Source organism: Haliotis asinina, chromosome 4 (assembly GCF_037392515.1).
Source record: "Haliotis asinina isolate JCU_RB_2024 chromosome 4, JCU_Hal_asi_v2, whole genome shotgun sequence".
NCBI lineage: Eukaryota > Metazoa > Mollusca > Gastropoda > Lepetellida > Haliotidae > Haliotis > Haliotis asinina.
The window spans coordinates 81,026,045-81,044,650 of record NC_090283.1 but is presented as its reverse complement, the minus strand read 5'-3'; the positions used below and the strand labels follow the sequence as shown (position 1 = coordinate 81,044,650).

The 18,606-nt window shown below is 42.8% G+C and overlaps 2 protein-coding genes across 4 annotated transcripts; one reads left to right on the top strand and one right to left on the bottom strand.

The window, feature by feature from the left end:
• Positions 1-111: 111 nt before the first annotated feature.
• On the bottom strand, positions 112-5,137 carry LOC137281977 (uncharacterized). Of its 3 annotated transcripts, none has more exons than XM_067813724.1 (6): positions 4,954-5,137; positions 4,079-4,441; positions 2,988-3,308; positions 2,599-2,673; positions 2,249-2,338; positions 112-1,610 (listed from the first exon to the last, which is right to left on the bottom strand). In XM_067813724.1, exons 1-6 carry the CDS (start codon positions 5,003-5,005, stop codon positions 1,276-1,278), a joined length of 1,236 nt encoding a protein of 411 aa, XP_067669825.1. In that variant the 5' UTR covers positions 5,006-5,137; the 3' UTR covers positions 112-1,275. The 3 variants fall into 3 exon arrangements, with proteins under 3 accessions (XP_067669825.1, XP_067669827.1, XP_067669826.1); XM_067813726.1 differs by lacking the exon at positions 4,954-5,137 and adding an exon at positions 4,825-4,873; XM_067813725.1 differs by lacking the exon at positions 2,249-2,338.
• A 261-nt stretch (positions 5,138-5,398) lies between these two features.
• LOC137281976 (uncharacterized) lies at positions 5,399-9,918 on the top strand. Its single transcript, XM_067813723.1, has 6 exons — positions 5,399-5,508; positions 6,623-6,991; positions 7,552-7,851; positions 8,430-8,513; positions 8,674-8,763; positions 9,104-9,918. Exons 1-6 carry the CDS (start codon positions 5,433-5,435, stop codon positions 9,241-9,243), a joined length of 1,059 nt encoding a protein of 352 aa, XP_067669824.1. The 5' UTR covers positions 5,399-5,432; the 3' UTR covers positions 9,244-9,918.
• Positions 9,919-18,606: the final 8,688 nt, after the last annotated feature.

Sequence of the window (18,606 nt, the reverse complement as noted above, 5' to 3'; positions counted from 1 at the left end):
CAGAGTATAAAAGATATGGTGTTAATGGATAACCTTGACGACAGCCCCTGTCCAACCACACACAATGTCACCCACCCGTAGTCACATTACACAGTAAACAAAACACTGTTCTGAAAATTAAAAACATATGGTCAGCTTTAATTAACGGATGGATGCTCATTTAAAAAACCCAAACATCTTCCACAGAATTAGTCGACTACAAAAGAAGGCGTGTAAAGCCAGGTTATGTTGACATGAGGAAGTGTACTGATGGCGTGTAAAACCGGGTCATGCTGACATGAGGAAGTGTACTGAACTTCTTGGGCACTGTGGGCAAATTGCTGTTATTCTACATGTAACTGACTTATGTGTAAAAATCCGTACGTCCTCATTCTTATTTTAACCTTAAATATATTTAGTGAAATAGTGAAACCTACCATCCATGCTAATGTTCAGGAACAATCAGAGAGCTGTGTGAATGGAATGCTGCTATGAACAATCAAGGGAAATTGTGGTGCAGTCCGACAGGTTCATGATAACCGCTGCGTTGTAGATATTCACGTTAAAACGTTGATTACACAACTGTCTCGCTTCCTGCTGACTGGGCTCCGTCTTATTGCACAACTTTGTACAATAACCAGTCCAGAAGTTTGAGACCATCTCATTCAGCTGTTTTGGTTTGTTAAATCCAGTGGGTTGTTGAAGAAAAGCCGCCATAACTCACAGATCCAGCATTTGTGAAAGATGGGGAATGCACAGAAATGTGTTGTTTTTCAACATGGCAGACGCCATGGATAACATTGTACCACTTAAAACTGTTAGTTCCTATTGATATCTGAACCCGATGATAACAATGATAATTCACCAGGTAATTTAGACTACAACTTCAATACATTGTAGAATGAGTTACTACAGTATATACTACAGCATATCCTACAGCATGTATACTAACGATGCCTACAGTACTCACGATGTCAAACAATCAAACTAGTCAGCCTATGTCAACATCCAATTGTAAATTAATAAACCCCACTGTCTCACTTATTTGAGAACTTGTGCTTCTCTAAACCAGGAACTCGCCTTGAGCTGGGACGTGTATCAACATCCGTGCATCACCAATGAGAAAAATCGGATCCAATTTTGTTCAAACACCATGCTGCGCACAGCTCTCCGCCGGGAGTTGGAAATACTTTAGAAGCATATCGTTCATGACATTCGTCTGAAGAACAGCCAATCTTACTATTTACAATGTATGAAGATCTATTTGAAAATGTACAAAATATATACACGATTGGTCTAATCAATCTCTTCGTATACATGTTCATTACTCTCTGACACACTGCTGTCTGCAGTATCTTGAGGATGAAGGCAGCCATCTTGAGGATGAAGGCAGCCATCTTGAGGATGAAGGTAGCCATCTTGAGGATGAAGGCAGCCATCTTGAGGATGAAGGCACCCATCGCGGTATCCTGTTTCATCACTAGCTCTGTCCCGGCCAGGATGGTGACCAGATACGTTACGGGATTGAACGATTATTACTCGACGTCTTCTCCTGTGTCTTTCACTAGGTAACGTATCACTTGTAGCCATAGAGTTCTTTAATGTACGGTGGTGGCATTTACATTTTGGATCTAGAAACAAAAGAGAACTACATATTATTTAAATTCGTTTCCCTGAAAAAATCAACACCCAAGGATTTTCCCCGCATTTCTGTTCTTCGTCAAATTGTAGGCTCCGTGCTAAGTATTATATATTCTATATATTATATATTTTATTTTATTTCTAAATGTCCATCTAACGGATGATGTTTCTACTTATCTTCCTGCGTATTTGCAGAAGTAAAGAACTGAATAATCTTTTTTTGTGATTTATAGTTTTCTGAAGTTTAAACTGAGATGAATATAGACACGCTGTGTGTGTAGATTATATTGTAAGCATTCAAATAAAATGCACCACAGAATGTTTCTGTAATGTTACAGAAACTGCTTTGTTATTTGTTGGTTTCACTCACAGTTCTTTCATGGACTGAGTTCTGGTCGACTACATCATAAGATGAGAATCAATATAACAAGTGGACAGTTGGAGGGCTGATGCATGCATCTCCAAGGGCGTGCAGTCAATACCGTCATAGTAGAGGTTGTATCAGAGTCACAATTAACGGAAATGCGAGTCTATACTATATACATTACATTACATACTTCTTGTGACACCGATACGTGTGACCGATACATGTGACCGATAAATGCAGAATCAATGTAAACATAACTACCCGAGAAGAGGCACAGCGGTGTGACAATCACAACGACAACAAAGGCTGACACAAGAACGTATACAGCCAGCATCCCTCCTCCGTCTCTTTCTGTTGAGGTAAACATTAATAATAAAAATACCACTGCACAAAGATATTTAGTGACATTTAACATACAACTGACACATTGTGTGTCTTCAGATGTGTCAACGTGGAATTAACTGGTATAACAGTACATAGTGATCTCCGTGCGTCTTACAACACCACGAGCTAATTTCGAAATAAGCAAGACTAATTGTGTCGTCACAAGAAGAGAGCCCAGGGTTCACGATGTGAGCGCCCAAGACCGAAAGAGTTATTCTACAGCGTACCTGTCGGCGTGGTGTCCCCTGAGGAGGCAGTGATGTGTGTCGGTGGGGCAGTGGTTGTGGTAGTCACTGACAAGCCTGAAAGTGTATTGTAAAGTGTATAACGTCTTGCCTTTTCAGCATATTCGTGGAGCGAGCGAGTTTAGTTTTACGCCGTATTTGGCAATATTGAAGCAATTAAACGGTAGGTGACACAAAAAATGTGCTTCACACATTGTATCCATGTGGGGATTGGAAACCGGGTCTTCGACCTGACGAACGCTTTAACCGCTATCTACCCCACAGCCGCCTCAAAACCGAGAAAGCTGACCATTATTGTGTATTTAGCTAATTGTGAGTACAATGGTGATAATATCAGAATACACCGTTGATCGGCACCAGTCATTACGTACCAGCCTCTGGAGAAGTGGCGATAGAAGTGGTGGACAAGTTTAATCGTATGATCTTCACGAGTCCCCCAGACCGACATCTGACTTGGGGTCCAGAGTCCTCCATGGTGACGGTGTATTGTTTGGAACTAATACACATGTAAATGCATTGAGATTCTCTGTATGTGCAATTGTTTAATTCTGTATACTCGTGTCCGTCCAGCGTCCACGACCAGGTCGCTGTCTTTGAAGTCCAGAGCCTGTAGCATGTGACGTTGACCACTTCCCCTTCTGTGTAGGCCGACGTGTCCGGTGTAAGGCTGACGGAAATATCACTGGATATACCTAAATACACAGAACTGGGAAAGTTTCACTTTCGCTGTCTCGTTCAAGGATGAAACAACACCATAATGACACACAGTTATTTGTTTGATGCCTCTATGAGTGAGTGAGTGAGTTTAGTTTCACGCCGCACTCAGCAATATTCCAGTTATATGGCGGCAGTCTGTAAATAATCGAGTCTGGACCAGCCCATCCAGTGATCAACAACGGGAGCATCGATCTGCGCAACTGGAAACCGATGACATGTGTCAACCAAGTCAGCTAGCCTGACTACCCGCTCCCTTTAGTCACCTCTTACAACAAGCATAGTCGCCTTTTACGGCAAGCATGGTTTGCTAAAGGCCTATTCTACACCGGGGCCTTCACGGGTTGATGCCTCTATGAAGGGTAATACTATATTCTAATTAAAATAATTTTCTGTAAGCAGTAGATGACAACAGGCTATACGTATGTGGAGGCAAACGTTTAGAGGCAAACATTCCGTATTGTCAACGGTGCATCCGTTCAGGATTTGGAAGCACCGTGAACGTGTGTCCATAGTTAAAAACTGATGTAAGACTGAAATCTCACCTGGGTAAGGAACCTACCAAATGGCGTCGATTTGTTTTACAGTTTTGACCACGCCTCAGCAGTAGAAGGGGGCACTAACGGCAATTTACACCTAGGTCAACATCCATTAGCCATTAAAGTCTAGACTTCAGGCAAAGGTTATGTCACGGAAAGTAAGCAGTGCTCCCAATCACATACTTCGAAACAGCAATGGCGAAACTGACCTTGAATTTCCAACGGAGATGTAACCGGTCCCATACTCGTAGCTTTATCCAAACGTTTTACTGCCATGATGCAAGAGTAATTTCCCTTGTCAAGACACTTGACATTATCCAGCAATATTTGGAAGAAAGCAACTGATGAAGATTTTGTTGTCAAAGACCCGGTGACATTATAGAGTCGATTCGTCATATTGCGTATTATATCTTGGAATAGGACTGCTATGGTATCTTGTCCTCTCTTGAGCATTATAGAGTAGACCTTCTCCGTGCTCGAACCTGTCAGGTTGAGGCTGCACCGTATGGTGACACGGCGTGATGAATCAAGATGAACTGTTTTCGGATGAATGTCGAGTTGAATATAGCATCCTGGCATTAAAAGAATGAATTTGAATCATAACTATGTACGTATATATCAATAAGAATAATTATGACTATTTCCCTCTAAATAGCTAACACACCATGCACTCCAGTATCGTCTCTGTGCTAAACGGTAACTTCCGGTATTTCTCTACCTATATCAGTAACATCAGACACGGGAGCACGGATGGTCCATTCTAGGAGTTGCCCCCTTGAACAAGAAACCCGTGGTTGTGTGTTTGAATCCTGGTCTACCCCAGTTATTTTTCTAGGTTTCTCAGCACCAAACCCGTGCTCATGCTTTTCCTAAAGCAGTAAACGTCTGAGAACTGAAGGTTAGATGCAGCATGACACAAAATACATGAACAATGCACACTGGAACAACGTTAAACCTTGTGTAGAGCAGATCGATGTTTAATCATACTCCTGCAACAGGTAGGCTCGTCCAGATCAGGCCGAAACACTTCAAACTGCCGTTAAACCAAAGTCACATTAAATATATTGTCAGTCGACATACTAACCTCCCCACTGAGTCATTAAGGCGCAAAGCACCACCCGTGACGACAACAACATCGTGCTGTTTGTACTAGGAACAGAGCTTGACTAAGTCATGTAGTGCTTGGCGTCAGACCGTGAGTTGAAGCTGCTAATGGATATGATACCTGGAAAAGCTGTATGACCCAGACCCGGAAAGTAGTTAGTTTCACATGTAAAACTACACAACATTGTTGTGTGAGTCATATTGGTGAGACAAACACTCTATTTTAGATATAGTATCAGATAAATAAATGATAAATCCTGACGACTTGCATCCCCCCCTCTCTCTCTCACACACACGCGCGCGCGCGAGCGCACAAACACACACACACACACACGCACACTAAACATGTTATTCTCGCATTGTATAAGATTATACGTCACAGTATTTTATTTCATTAACTCAACCGAAACCGAAAATAGAAAGAGAACGGCCTATGCGCATGCGTGTTATTGATCCAACATGGCAAGGAAGCAATGCTCTAATATGTATCTACTACTCATTGTATACCTACATCTACTTACTCTACAGATGACATGTAAGTTGTTGAAGTATATCTCACTGTATTAAATATAATCTGCCACTGTCTTGATGCTTTGTTATGTAGCCTCCCGCTTGAATGTTCCATGTCAAAATGCTACTTTCGGTTTTGGTTTGTTAAAAGAAAAGGCAGCCAGTGAAAAAATTATGAAAGATTACCAAATAAGGGATGAGGCATCTGATGAAGGCGATCTGTTTGAGATGTCAGTGATGGCATGTTTAACACAATGATCATGTAGGTCGAACTGTTGGTGTGTGACCGGCCCATATTGCTATACTACTATACAAAAGGGAGACGACCAAATGTAGTGTATATCATACAATATACTCCATCGATACTGAACAACCGTGTATTTATGACCAATCTGCTCATTTAATAATGAATAAATTGTGGTTAAAACATTTATGATACCCACCGTAATATGGTCAAACCTGTGTTTATAAAAGCTATTGTTGTATACAAGCCACTTTTTGTCGGGTACGCATCATATTTTGAGGACTTGCTCAACCCTGTTACAACTATCATGTGTAAACCCGGATGTTTTTGTATGATGGTAGCTCCGTCCCTGGTAGTGTAGAAAACAAGGACAGTCTACATTGTCAGGCATCTGTCGATTGTTGTGTTTCAAGCTGTCAGTTGTAAGCATGTTGTATTGCAGGTTGTACAGTAGAGTTAACAATACACCCGGATGTTTTTGTATGATGGTAGCTCCGTCCCTGGTAGTGTAGAAAACAAGGACAGTCTACATTGTCAGGCATCTGTCGATTGTTGTGTTTCAAGCTGTCAGTTGTAAGCATGTTGTATTGCAGGTTGTACAGTAGAGTTAACAATACACCCGGATGTTTTTGTATGATGGTAGCTCCGTCCCTGGTAGTGTAGAAAACAAGGACAGTCTACATTGTCAGGCATCTGTCGATTGTTGTGTTTCAAGCTGTCAGTTGTAAGCATGTTGTATTGCAGGTTGTACAGTAGAGTTAACAATACACCCGGATGTTTTTGTATGATGGTAGCTCCGTCCCTGGTAGTGTAGAAAACAAGGACAGTCTACAGTGTCAGGCATCTGTCGATTGTTGTGTTTCAAGCTGTCAGTTGTAAGCATGTTGTATTGCAGGTTGTACGGTGGAGTTAACAATACACCCGGATGTGATTACATCTGATACTACAACACCTGTCACTGTCCAGTGTAGCCTCAATGTGCTCTCGTCAGACATCGAGAAGGTGTATTCTGTCATGATCAGAAGACGGGACACGGCCATTGCTGTGGCCTTCACAGACCACAAGACGAAGATGTGCGATGAAAGACTAAAGGCCAGTGCTGTGGTGAACTCCTCCCTCACAACACCGGAGACCTACTTGCAGTTAACTCTGCAAAATGTCACTTGTGATGATATTGGTGATTATACATGCATTATGGCCGTCAGAAAACAACACCTGTCTATGGAGATCATGGGACCAGACAAAGTATATCTAAAGATGTCAGGTAATCAATGCTATCAGAAAGATATATTGTACACCTCACTCAGCTATATTCCAGCAATATGGCGTCGGTCTGTAAATAACCGAGTCTGTACGAAGCAATCCTGTGATCGACAGCATGAGTCAGATTGAGATATAACAGGAATAGGTGTGTCTGGGACGAGTGGATAATTTGCAGAACCGTATCGCAACTACAGATATAGCACGTTTGATCATAGTAAATACCATACATAGACGACAACACTTTTTATACAAATACAAATGTCGAACATATAGAACCTATTTTAAGCTAAACAAATTAGGAGTTTTGGATGTTCCTGTCACATGTAGCCAGACTGCCATTCACCTGTACACAGTGGATTCGTGATGTTAGGCGCAGTATGCACTGAGACCGAGTAGCCTTTCACGGCACTCACAGCATATATGCTATGCTAGTATGCAATGCCTGGTTTTTCTCGTTATATTTTCGTTCATTTCTTGTCAAGTGGATTATCATAGTGTTAAGATAAACACGCTGTATATGGTCAGATATTATGAGGTACCTCCATATCAAAACTGTTTCAGGTAACTCCTGCCCATTCATCGACAGCCTCGTTTATCCGAGACACGGACACCATCTGGAGGACACGGTGAGCGTAACCTGTTTCATGCTGGTGAGAACTAGAGTATCAGATTGGGTATGGACCAACGCGGATGACCACACAGTTGCCACCTCAGAGGAAGGATGCACCTTGGCCACGGGAGGCGAGATGTTCAATTGTTCAAGTGTTCTCCACCATCGGATTTCTATCAGCTCATCTCTGATATGTCGACTAAAGAATTTTTCGAGAAGGGTTCGATTCGATGTCAAAGGCGATGCGACAGGTATCCACAATCATCTGTAAAAGTCGCCTCAGTGTGTTCGGCTCAAAGCAATAATAGAGCATCGAACTTTATTGATAACAACGTGTTACCTGTAGCATGGAGCGACGTTTCGGTTCGAATCCCTGAAACAACAACCCAACCTACACCCTTTGAATCCATTAAGATGTATGTTTTAATGTCCCGCCTCACAATTTCCGATAAAATGCCTCATACATGTAACTGTTAAAGAGTTCAGTTCAATGTTTCAAACAGATGTTTGCCGGTATTCCTAGGTGAGAAACACAGAAAGGTGATCCACCGATCTTTGCCGATCATATTCCGACAAGCCTTTTTGTATGCAGCTCGGCTTTTCTAGGGGAGCGTATCAGTTTGTGTAGTGAAACCTTCAGACACGATATCCGTATATGATTAATAAAAGCACAAAATATGTCTCAACTGAAATTACTCAAGGTCATGGTCAAGGTCATTTGGAGAGAGCAGTAACCGATGTGGCACATTTCATCATAATATTGTTTGTTGTCTTCATGATGTACAATTTTAAACATTAGTGTATACACATGTTTATATTTATAATGCAGATTCAAGAGCCATGATATTTTGGGAAGCGGGAAATGAAGACACATTTAAGATGGGTGAATTTCCAGATCACACAGAAGTACCCGGTAAGGTTTTTCAGATTATTTCAATCCCCTGACTGAAATATACGATTTCGTAGCGATAAAGTCTGATTGAATGTCAGGCTTGTTGCTTTCACTGAAATGGGCACTTTCTTTGTTAAACGTATAAAAAGAAAGTTGATTTATATCTGTGTGCTTCATTTAGGCGTCAGCTGGCTCTGGGCCGAGGCTATAATCTTCCTCTTATGTGTGCTGACTGTGGGCGGAATCCTGCTCAAATACTGGAAGACAATAGGTTTGTATATAGCCACACACCTGATGTTAGTGTTCCTCAATTCACCTCTCTGGCGGCGGGGTAGACTTGTGGGTAAAGCGTTCGCTTGTCACACCGAACACCTGGTGTGATCCCCCATGGGTACAATGTTTGAAACCAGTTTTTGGTGTCCCTCGCCTTGAGTTTGCTGGAATATTGCTAAGGGCGACGTAAAACTAAACTGACTTAATTCACATCATACGATGTACTGCTTCTTTAGTATTAGTGGTAGTTATGGCAGTAGTGAGGTAGTCGGAAATATTTAAAGAGTACGAAAAATAGGTATAATAACAATAATAAACAAAATGAATATTTTATTCAGTCCAAACAGGCAACGCTAACAAGCCAGACCACATAAGGAAGGCATACAACCTGCACTCGAATTGTCGTGAAACGGAACATAAACTGATGGCAGAAAATACGATCGCAGGATCTTCACAAACAAATGAGGACATCACGTGACGTCATCTTTAAACTGACTGATTAATCTGTGGATGATTTTCATTTGTACAATGTAATATAGAGTCATGATAATTCTTGGAGCTTACTGCTGGTAAAATAAACATGCTTTACTTCAATGTCTGCCTTTGGTTTGGCATCATGCACCAAATAGCACCCGCGCCTTTTGGTACTCTACGCCATTAAGAATTAACTCTGAAGCAGATGCCAAGACTTGGTTCAAAGAGAAGAGGATCCTGCTGAAACCTTTCAGAGTGGGTTATGTCCGTGTTTAATATGGTCTCTGGTAAAAACTGAAAACAAACAAATGGAATAAGCCCATTCTGTCCGAGCCAGCTGTCATCCAAAGTCTGGCAACCCCATATATAAGTGACATTTGTTATACATGTCACATTTAAAGTGTCTTATTTGGGGAAGAAATCTGTCCAAACTGATACATCGGGAAGCATGTGAATTTAACGGAAAAAAGAAGACATGTCCATTCCTCTTTTTTACTGGATTCCAAGGGTACAAAATAATGCAAGGAAGGATGTTGCTGGGTCCAGCAATAAAAGAATTACTTTCTCTGTATTCACTATTAAAGGATGACTTTCTCTGTATTTTCTATCAAAGAAATTATTCACAATGAGAATTTGATGGAATTAACACCATGTAGATTCATAAAGCCTCAAGGGATTATTTTGTTTTGTTTTTTAACAATATAAGAAACCGGCCGGTTCAGTTTTGCAAACACATTACAGTTTGCATCTTTGTACACCACGTTTTCACATGAAAGAAGAAAACAGGAAAATTCCTTGATCCATGATTCATTTACAAATAAGCTCGGTGAGAAAAGATTCACTTGCATTCTCTCTTGTCACAACACTGAAAGCAAAAATGAGAAAAGCTGAGAAAACATATGAAATGATAGACTTTGGGCAGGCATTGTGCTCCCCTTCTTGCGAATCAGATTCTGTACGTATATGAATCAGAGTATCTGCTTTAGTTTCCAAAATCAGAACCACGTAATTTTGCCAAGAAGTTTAACCTAGCCTCAGGTATATAGATGGTCCGATATCCTTGAATAACCATCAACTAATCAAGTGGCTTCCACCGATTTAACTACCTGAACTAGTGGGACTAGACTAATGAGGTGAAAACACCAAACGCTCCAAATGATTCTATAACAAAAGGGAGGAATTCAACTGTCTAATAGTACACTTTCCCTATGGTATGGGTAATATTCCAACAGAACAACCCTTTTAGTGTTTACAGTTTACATTTCTGGAGGTACAATCGAACATGCTGATTTTGTTAAGATCTCATAGACTGAAGCCTCTTCTAGAGACTGATCAAAGTTGCAACATTCAAAACACCAGGAAGCATCAGGGATGCCGTCAAACAGCTTTGGTAATTTCACAGTTTGATCCACGTGTGAAAAAAATATGTCCACTGCAATTCCATATTCTGATACAGTGATAAATCGAACAAAAGACTCCAACTGGAGCGAGAATCGGTTTGTATTATCTACAGCGAGAGACTGTGTGTGTGCATGTACAAAATAGTCAGAACTCTAACATCAGCCTTATTATTAGTGTGAACCTCAATTCATGTTTATCTTAATATCTGTTGTCACCTGAACATGGTGCTCAGACAAAACAAATCAGTTATACAAAGTAGTTTGTGTGTCAACGGGTGGATGTAGTCATCGGCTCGTGGCGAATTAGCTCGTGATTTTGATGAACACTACGTTGACGAAGACAAATGAATACGTTGGTGAGACGAAGGCATAGTTTAGTTCAAACTTCTTTAGTTGGTTTCACAAGACATGCCAAACGAGTGTACATGAATGAGGTGAGCGGACTTCCAGCTCAACCCCAGGGCCTTTCCTGCGAGCGGCATAATCCTGCTCGCGGTCGTCCCTACAAAGACAGTCGGAATGCCGGTCTCCACACTCACATCTCGCCTCTCACGTCTCACGTCTCACGTGCAGTATAGATGTGAGCATACATATATATAGTTTTTAACAACAATAGACAGGCAAACATTCAACAATGGACAGATAGAGAAGCTAATAGCACTTCCTTCTACAGCTGATGTGATGACAGACACAGCCAAGGGGGATGACCAATAAAGGCCATAAATGTCATATACAGTAATTAATGGAAGTGACAAAGAGGAACAAGGTAGCTGACAAAACAATGTACTCTGCGGTAGTGATAAAGATCAAGATTGCAGATTGAATAATAATAACTAAATATCATATAGCCTGGTCACATAGTTTTTGGTCAGTAGAAATATTTGGACATGGCTGTCCTGAAGTAGACACTATAACAACTTCCCCCTGTTCCGTAAGGCTTGGACCCCAAGCTTAAATAAATTGAGTTCAAACTGATAGGAGTGAAGCTTTGTAAATACCAACAGTGCGAATCAGTACATAATCACGTTAAAGTGATTCTTGATGTCGTTGACATCCCGTGCAGCAAATATATCTATGCATCCACAGGGGCTTGTATCGCTTTGAAACGGCGTTCGAAAGACATATAGATGTATAGACCCTACCCTAGTACTATATAAAAGGAAAGGGATGTAACGAAGAAACCACCCCCTCCTCGATCAAAGTTACATGTCACCGGGTAAAATATTTTTAAGACAACGTCGAGGCCAACGGATCGAACGCCAGATGATTTCCCTACAAAATGAGCCATAAATGGTCACAATCGGATCATTATTTCAAAAGTTATACGCTACGAATCATCGAAAACAGCTACCACCGCAATTTCACGCCAAAATCATGGATCACCAAATACGGCAAAAACTCACCTTTTAAATTAGTTTATTAATTCCAGACACGTTGACAGCACCAGCGCTGGGCTGGATTCGATCGGCTGCGGCATTTCGTGGGTCGGAAAACTTATTGCAACATCTACATGTCATTTTCTCGACAGTAAGCAAACATTTTCACCAAAATCGCTGGCAAACCTACTCACTTGTCGGCCATAAGTGACCTTGACATTCAATGAACTGAGCAGATCCGCGCAAACAGACTCGGGTCATCCGATTGGCCACTGCCACTGTATATTTTATTTCTCACCAATCGGATGACCCGAGTCTGTTTGCGCGGATCTGCTCAGTTCATTGAATGTCAAGGTCACTTATGGCCGACAAGTGAGTAGGTTTGCCAGCGATTTTGGTGAAAATGTTTGCTTACTGTCGAGAAAATGACATGTAGATGTTGCAATAAGTTTTCCGACCCACGAAATGCCGCAGCCGATCGAATCCAGCCCAGCGCTGGTGCTGTCAACGTGTCTGGAATTAATAAACTAATTTAAAAGGTGAGTTTTTGCCGTATTTGGTGATCCATGATTTTGGCGTGAAATTGCGGTGGTAGCTGTTTTCGATGATTCGTAGCGTATAACTTTTGAAATAATGATCCGATTGTGACCATTTATGGCTCATTTTGTAGGGAAATCATCTGGCGTTCGATCCGTTGGCCTCGACGTTGTCTTAAAAATATTTTACCCGGTGACATGTAACTTTGATCGAGGAGGGGGTGGTTTCTTCGTTACATCCCTTTCCTTTTATATAGTACTAGGGTAGGGTCTATACATCTATATGTCTTTCGAACGCCGTTTCAAAGCGATACAAGCCCCTGTGTATGCATCGACGGTAAGAGAGTGATCATCTTGTCAATTTGACACCAGAAAAATAATCATAAGATCATTGCAATGTACATTTCACATTCGGGTACTGGTGCTTGCCCATAAGGTGGTTGCTGTATGATGTTCCATTCAAGATGGCAGTGTTGAGGGACCATGTTTGCTTGCAATCTCTTCGTTTTGACGTAGAACTTGGGGAATCATCCTTGATACATGATGTTAATGGTAGGCACATAGAGAGGTTTCAAGATCGGGAGTAAGCTAAAAAGTTACTCCATCCGGATTCTAACACCAGTTGTCAACGGGTGGATGTAGTCATCGGCTCGTGGCGAATTAGCTCGTGATTTTGATGAACACTACGTTGACGAAGACAAATGAATACGTTGGTGAGACGAAGGCATAGTAGTAGTATATACAATGGGGGTTCTGGACCACTTTCAAGAAAAGTCTCTACAAAGCCTTATTTAGTAAATAAGGCTTTGGTTGGGGCCTTAGCTCTTGCTACTATTACCCCTACTATAAAAAAGTTGGCGGTAATTACTGTGCCTATGTCACGTTTATATCGATGAAACAGTTTAACGTGAACCGCCTATGATCTCTTTGGTGTTCGTAATAAAAGCTTGCTGGGCTTTTTGTATCCCCTGTTCTATGTACTTTTTTTTCTCGTCCTCGCTGATAGCAGACTTACGAGACTTGGAACGAATATCTTGTTTCATTCCGTTATATTTTGTGAGTTCAGAGAGGATTGAACGAAACTCCTCTTCTGAGATCTTACTATCAGAGAGTGCTGTGGAAATACGCTCACTCACTGTGTTGAGCTTTGCTTCGGCCAGAACCCTGATCTCGTCGTGTTTCAATGCCTTACGATGCAGTCTGCGTGATACCAACTTAAGCGCCAACCCTAACACCCCCGCTATCCCAGCTGTTATTTCAAAACCTAGCACTATAGGTGCAGCCACGATGGTGGTTAACAACCCAACACCTGCAGCCCCTAGTCCCATGCTGGTTGCCATAAGGGTAGTGTCAGCCCCGTCCACGATATTGAAAGCTCTATTGTACTTCTTACATAGTGCTTTCCGCGTGTCACGGTCTTGTTCTAGTTGACGTTTCACATCACATAACTGCCTCAAGCGGAACCCATCTACGGTTTCCAACGTCTTCGCTACTTCCTCTACAACTGGGTACAGACCCATCCTATAATATATATTTTGAAAGATATTTTAATTGGGGTTCAGTTAATACTCTATCAATGTATTTGAAGTCTACAAGTTCTAGATTACTACTCAGGGTAATAGGTGAGAGGCTAATAGACTTTCCTGTTGTAATAAAAACCCCACTGAGGCTTATTAAGCGGTTTATAGGACCCGTGGGGGTATCCTGTTGTATAACAATACAACAATATTTGCTTCTGTGTTCGTCATACCAGTGTATTGACACCCCGGGTAAAAATTGGTGTACTCTTGAGGTGTTTTCATTGTCTAAACCAAAGAAGACTTCTATGATGAGTGTGAAAGGGACTAATATTCTATCAACAAGATATACGCTAAAAGTATTATTGTTAAATGTTAATTTATTTTTTGATCCAGAACTTAACCCCTTTTTTTCGTTACTAGTAGATATCATGTATACTAATTCCTTCTCCGGAATGAAATCCCCGGGCCAGATACCGTTGTTCCTAATCTTAGAGATCTGCCACGTATCTACGTCTATTGTGATATAAGGTGAGGTGAGTGTTAAGTTGATCAGCCATTTAGGCTCTTTTAAATCTGATAACGATACCAGTCTGTACACGTTGTCTTTGAAGTGCAGGATATATAAGGCGTCTTCCTCACCAGGCTGATCGAATCCCTCCGTATCTCCTAGGTCGTTAAGCGTAGTGTTGGGACGATGACTAACCATTATTATACTATTATGATATAATTTCCAACTGGTTTTTTGATAATAGTTCAGGGGTGAACTTCATACCCATGAAGTGTATGTTGGCAGGCAGGAAGATATTGGTTAGTGATATCTTGTTTTCCACGATCACGTTGACCCCCTGCAGACTGGTGTTGGAGTCGGAACCCACCCGCACGTAAACGTTGCAAACTTGATACTGGTGTCGTTTCACCCACCCGAGTTTGATCCCCTTCACGATCTCGACATCATTCCCCGATGGTTCCCCTAGGTAGACTTTGATGATCAGTGTTGAGTTTGCCGGTAGATCCTCTAGTATCTTGACCACGCCTTCGAATTCAGACACCAACTGCAATTTCACGTTTTGTATGGCCGGTTTACTCGTTAGCATGTGGGCTGCCATAGTGTTGAGTGGGCTGACGACTATGCTACGTCTCTGAGTTGGGACGTAAGCCACGAGCAGGGTTCCATTGTTCACGACTTTGTTTAGGTGGTTGTCTTTGTTATCTGTGAACACGTAGGGAGAGACGAGTCTAATATTGAGAAACCAGTCGTCGTTATCGGGTAACAACACCCACTTGTCATCTTCGGTGAAGACGAGCATATATGGCTTGTTTCGGGCGACGGTAGTGCTCTCAACATCGTCTAAGTCAAACAGTTTACCCCCGAACGATGGGTATATTATCCAGTTATTACCGGTGTTGACAAGGGCGTACTTAGTGTTGACTTTTGCTCTTGCGGTATCTACTATATCACTTAGGGCTCCACCGGAGGTGACTTCAACGCGTTTGTAAATGTTGTTTTTCAGTTGAAATGCGTACGATGTACCATCTACTCCGGGAGCGTCGAAACCGCGCGTGTCTCCGAGGTCGGAGATCCCGATATTGACACATTTTTTCACTCCGGGCCCTTGTGCGCTGGTCATTTTACATGAAGCGTTAAGCTGAGGTATCCTATATTTACAGGATTATGATTTATATCTAACACCGATATTGTCAGCTCAGGTATGTTGCCCTGGGTTAATCTCTTATACTGCCGTGGTGAAAACGACTCGGTTCTACCGTCGTTGTATTTCTCAGTTTTCACCGGCACTGCTCTCAGTATAGTGGAAGGGTGACCTCCTTGAATGTTGTACGTTGTGCTCACCTGACCGAGATGAATGTACAGCTCTCGGTACGGTACTAGATCGGGTAACTTCGTGCCTGTGACGGTTGTTGTTGGTTTTATCTCGTCAGGAGACATACCGAGTATCCTCGCTAATGGTCGACCGAGCCTCAAGGGGTTTTTTCCGTTGTTGATTAACACCACTGTACCGTTTGAGTCGTTCATCTTGAGTTCGGCTCCCAGGGGTTTGAAGACCTCGTCGTTTAGAGAGCACACGCTGTAGTAGCCGTCAGTTATCTGGCTGCGAGTTCCACTGACGAACAGCTTATTGTTGCTGACGTTGATGTTAGTCCATTGCGGTAGGTAGGTGATATCGCAGAGTGCGACTTCGAGTTGGCCTGACGTGTTATCGATCGCGTGCGTCAGCTGAACGGCCTCACCGCTCGTTATTCCTGGAAGTGTTATGTACATGTTAGAGTATATATGCTCATTATATAAGAGTTTTAAAATGTTGTTTTCCCCCATGACGATCGTGGTTGCTCCTGAGTTGTATTTCAATGCCCAGCTTTTAGATGTGTTCGATAAGTATAAGCTTTCGGTGACTAACATCAAGGAAGTCCACGCTTGGTTCAACAACCCTATGCAGTTCTGGCAGAATCAATTAAACTTTGCCGTGTGGTGCGCTACAACGGGGTGTGGTGTGGCATTGACCGACACTCGGCGTGGACCGCTGAGTCAGTCTGTGTTCAAGTTCCACGTGTACTACCAGGTCAGACGTATCCTTAAAGAGATCAGCGCCCCCCTCCCACAGGACAAAGCGTGGGACGCAACAAACAACCCGTACGATAGACGGGCCTACGAACGTATTTGCAATGAATTCGAAATAAGCCTGAAGACGGATTGGCGTTTGCCGGGGCTGAATCACGGGTTGGGTATTCCTTACAGCGATGGGCTCTCAGTAAAAGCATTTAAGAAAGATTTACTAACAAACTTTATGAAACGAAAAATGTTTAGTACTGAGAATTTGTTCCATGCATTAGATGATATTGTTCCTAAACCTACCAAATATGGACCAAAACTAGTGAAAGATGCAAGTGATGATTTAATGAAATGAGGTATACTTAGGCAGGACTTTGCTTTGTCGAGTAATGAATGGAGGGATGATCGTATGGACTTTGAAGGTGGTGTTGCTTTCACAATCCAGAAAGTGGAGCAGTCAACCGCAGACGGGTGGAAAATGTTTATGCTGGACACGTCGAAAGGATTCACTTGTACCGGGGTAGTCAGGTTGAACGACTCGATTCGAACGTACGTGTGGGCGCTGTTGGGTGCGCAGTCGATGACGCGTTCCAACATCATCGGTAAGGGAACTGCTTTCGACGCTCAGACACAGTTCGTTTCCAACGTTGAGGATGCTATCAATTCCCCAGTTGATCTCCCGCGGGCCATCGACCGTTACCAAAACGTGTTAGAATACGCCAGATCGAAAGTCAATTACGTGTTCGGCGTGGGGCTGTACATGGCTCCGAGTGATATGCAACTGAGAGTAAAAAAAGTGGTGGGTTATAACAACAAAATAGTCATAGCCACGGCGGATCAAAAGTTGGGTATCAACCCCGATATTAACACCACCTATATCCCACACATCCCACCACGTGAAACGGGTATAGTGGCGTCACCCCCGGAGTCTAAAGTTCATGTGGGGGTACCCCCCACACACCCTCATATTCAGGCTCAGCAGCATATTGATAGTAAAACGGCCCTGGTGGTTGGTGGGGTAGCTTTGGGACTTATTTGGTTAAAGATTTCTTAGCCGCTACGTACACCAGACCCGCCACGGCGACGATGGCTGCCCACAGGTTTTGACTGAGCCACGTGACAGTTTTAGCCAGAGCGCCCAACAACCACGAGACGATGCTACCCAGGATGCCGGGAAGGGCTTCGGCGGCTTTACCAGCCAGTTTAGCTAGGCCTTCCCCGAGTTTTTTTATCCAGTCTTTAACACCCCCACCGCCACTTGGGGTTCCGCCGCCGGCAGGCACCACAGTACCCCCTGTCAGTGACACCACCAGGGTTGATATGATGAAACCCAATGCAGTCAGAATGCTGGCGATGGTAATCCCTTGCTCCCGGAACAATATCCGAATCCTGTCTGCTAACGTGGTGTCTCGGTAGAGGACTTGATTGATGGTTTCCCGCACACGGTTGGTCTGGGATCGAAGCTTTTCTTTGTAGCCGGACGCTGTCTCCAACCAGACCTGCCTTTCCTCTTCAAAATTACGTATTCGTTCCTCGATGGTGGCTTTCATAGACTCGTCATCAGTTTCACCGAGTTTTTTCTTTTCATAGGCGATTTTGTCGTCTATCTCACTCACTTTGGCCGTGCTTTTCCAGAGATGACCACGAATGGTTTGCATCAACAAGTCCAACCCCTTCAGTTCCCGAAAGGTAATTTCGAGGCCCGGGAAGGGCTTGTTCTCGTAGTCGGCCAACACCTTTTCAATATTATAAGTCATGTTTTGAACCGATGTGGCGCCCCTGATGCCTTCCAGATCTTGACGGGCCTTCGGGGGAATCTTAGGTCGCGCGCCACCGTAATTTGTGAAACCTAGTTCCTTGCGGACTAAGTCAATCTTATGTTTACCGGCCAATGTTGATAAGGCAAGCAGTTCTCTCGTGCGTTGAGTCATGAGATCGATCTCCGGGTGATCCTGCAAACGCAGCGTGC

Coding starts and splice junctions, on each gene's coding strand:
- LOC137281977 (XM_067813724.1), bottom strand. CDS start 5,005: ATGTTGTTGTCGTCACGGGTGGTGCTTTGCGCCTTAATGACTCAGTGG. Junction 4,442..4,953: donor CTTAATGACTCAGTGGGGAG/GTTAGTATGTCG, acceptor TTTTAATGCCAG/GATGCTATATTCAACTCGAC. Junction 3,309..4,078: donor ATCTCCGTTGGAAATTCAAG/GTCAGTTTCGCC, acceptor CTGTGTATTTAG/GTATATCCAGTGATATTTCC.
- LOC137281976 (XM_067813723.1), top strand. CDS start 5,433: ATGGCAAGGAAGCAATGCTCTAATATGTATCTACTACTCATTGTATAC. Junction 5,509..6,622: donor ACTTACTCTACAGATGACAT/GTAAGTTGTTGA, acceptor GTTGTATTGCAG/GTTGTACGGTGGAGTTAACA. Junction 8,764..9,103: donor CAAATACTGGAAGACAATAG/GTTTGTATATAG, acceptor TATTTTATTCAG/TCCAAACAGGCAACGCTAAC.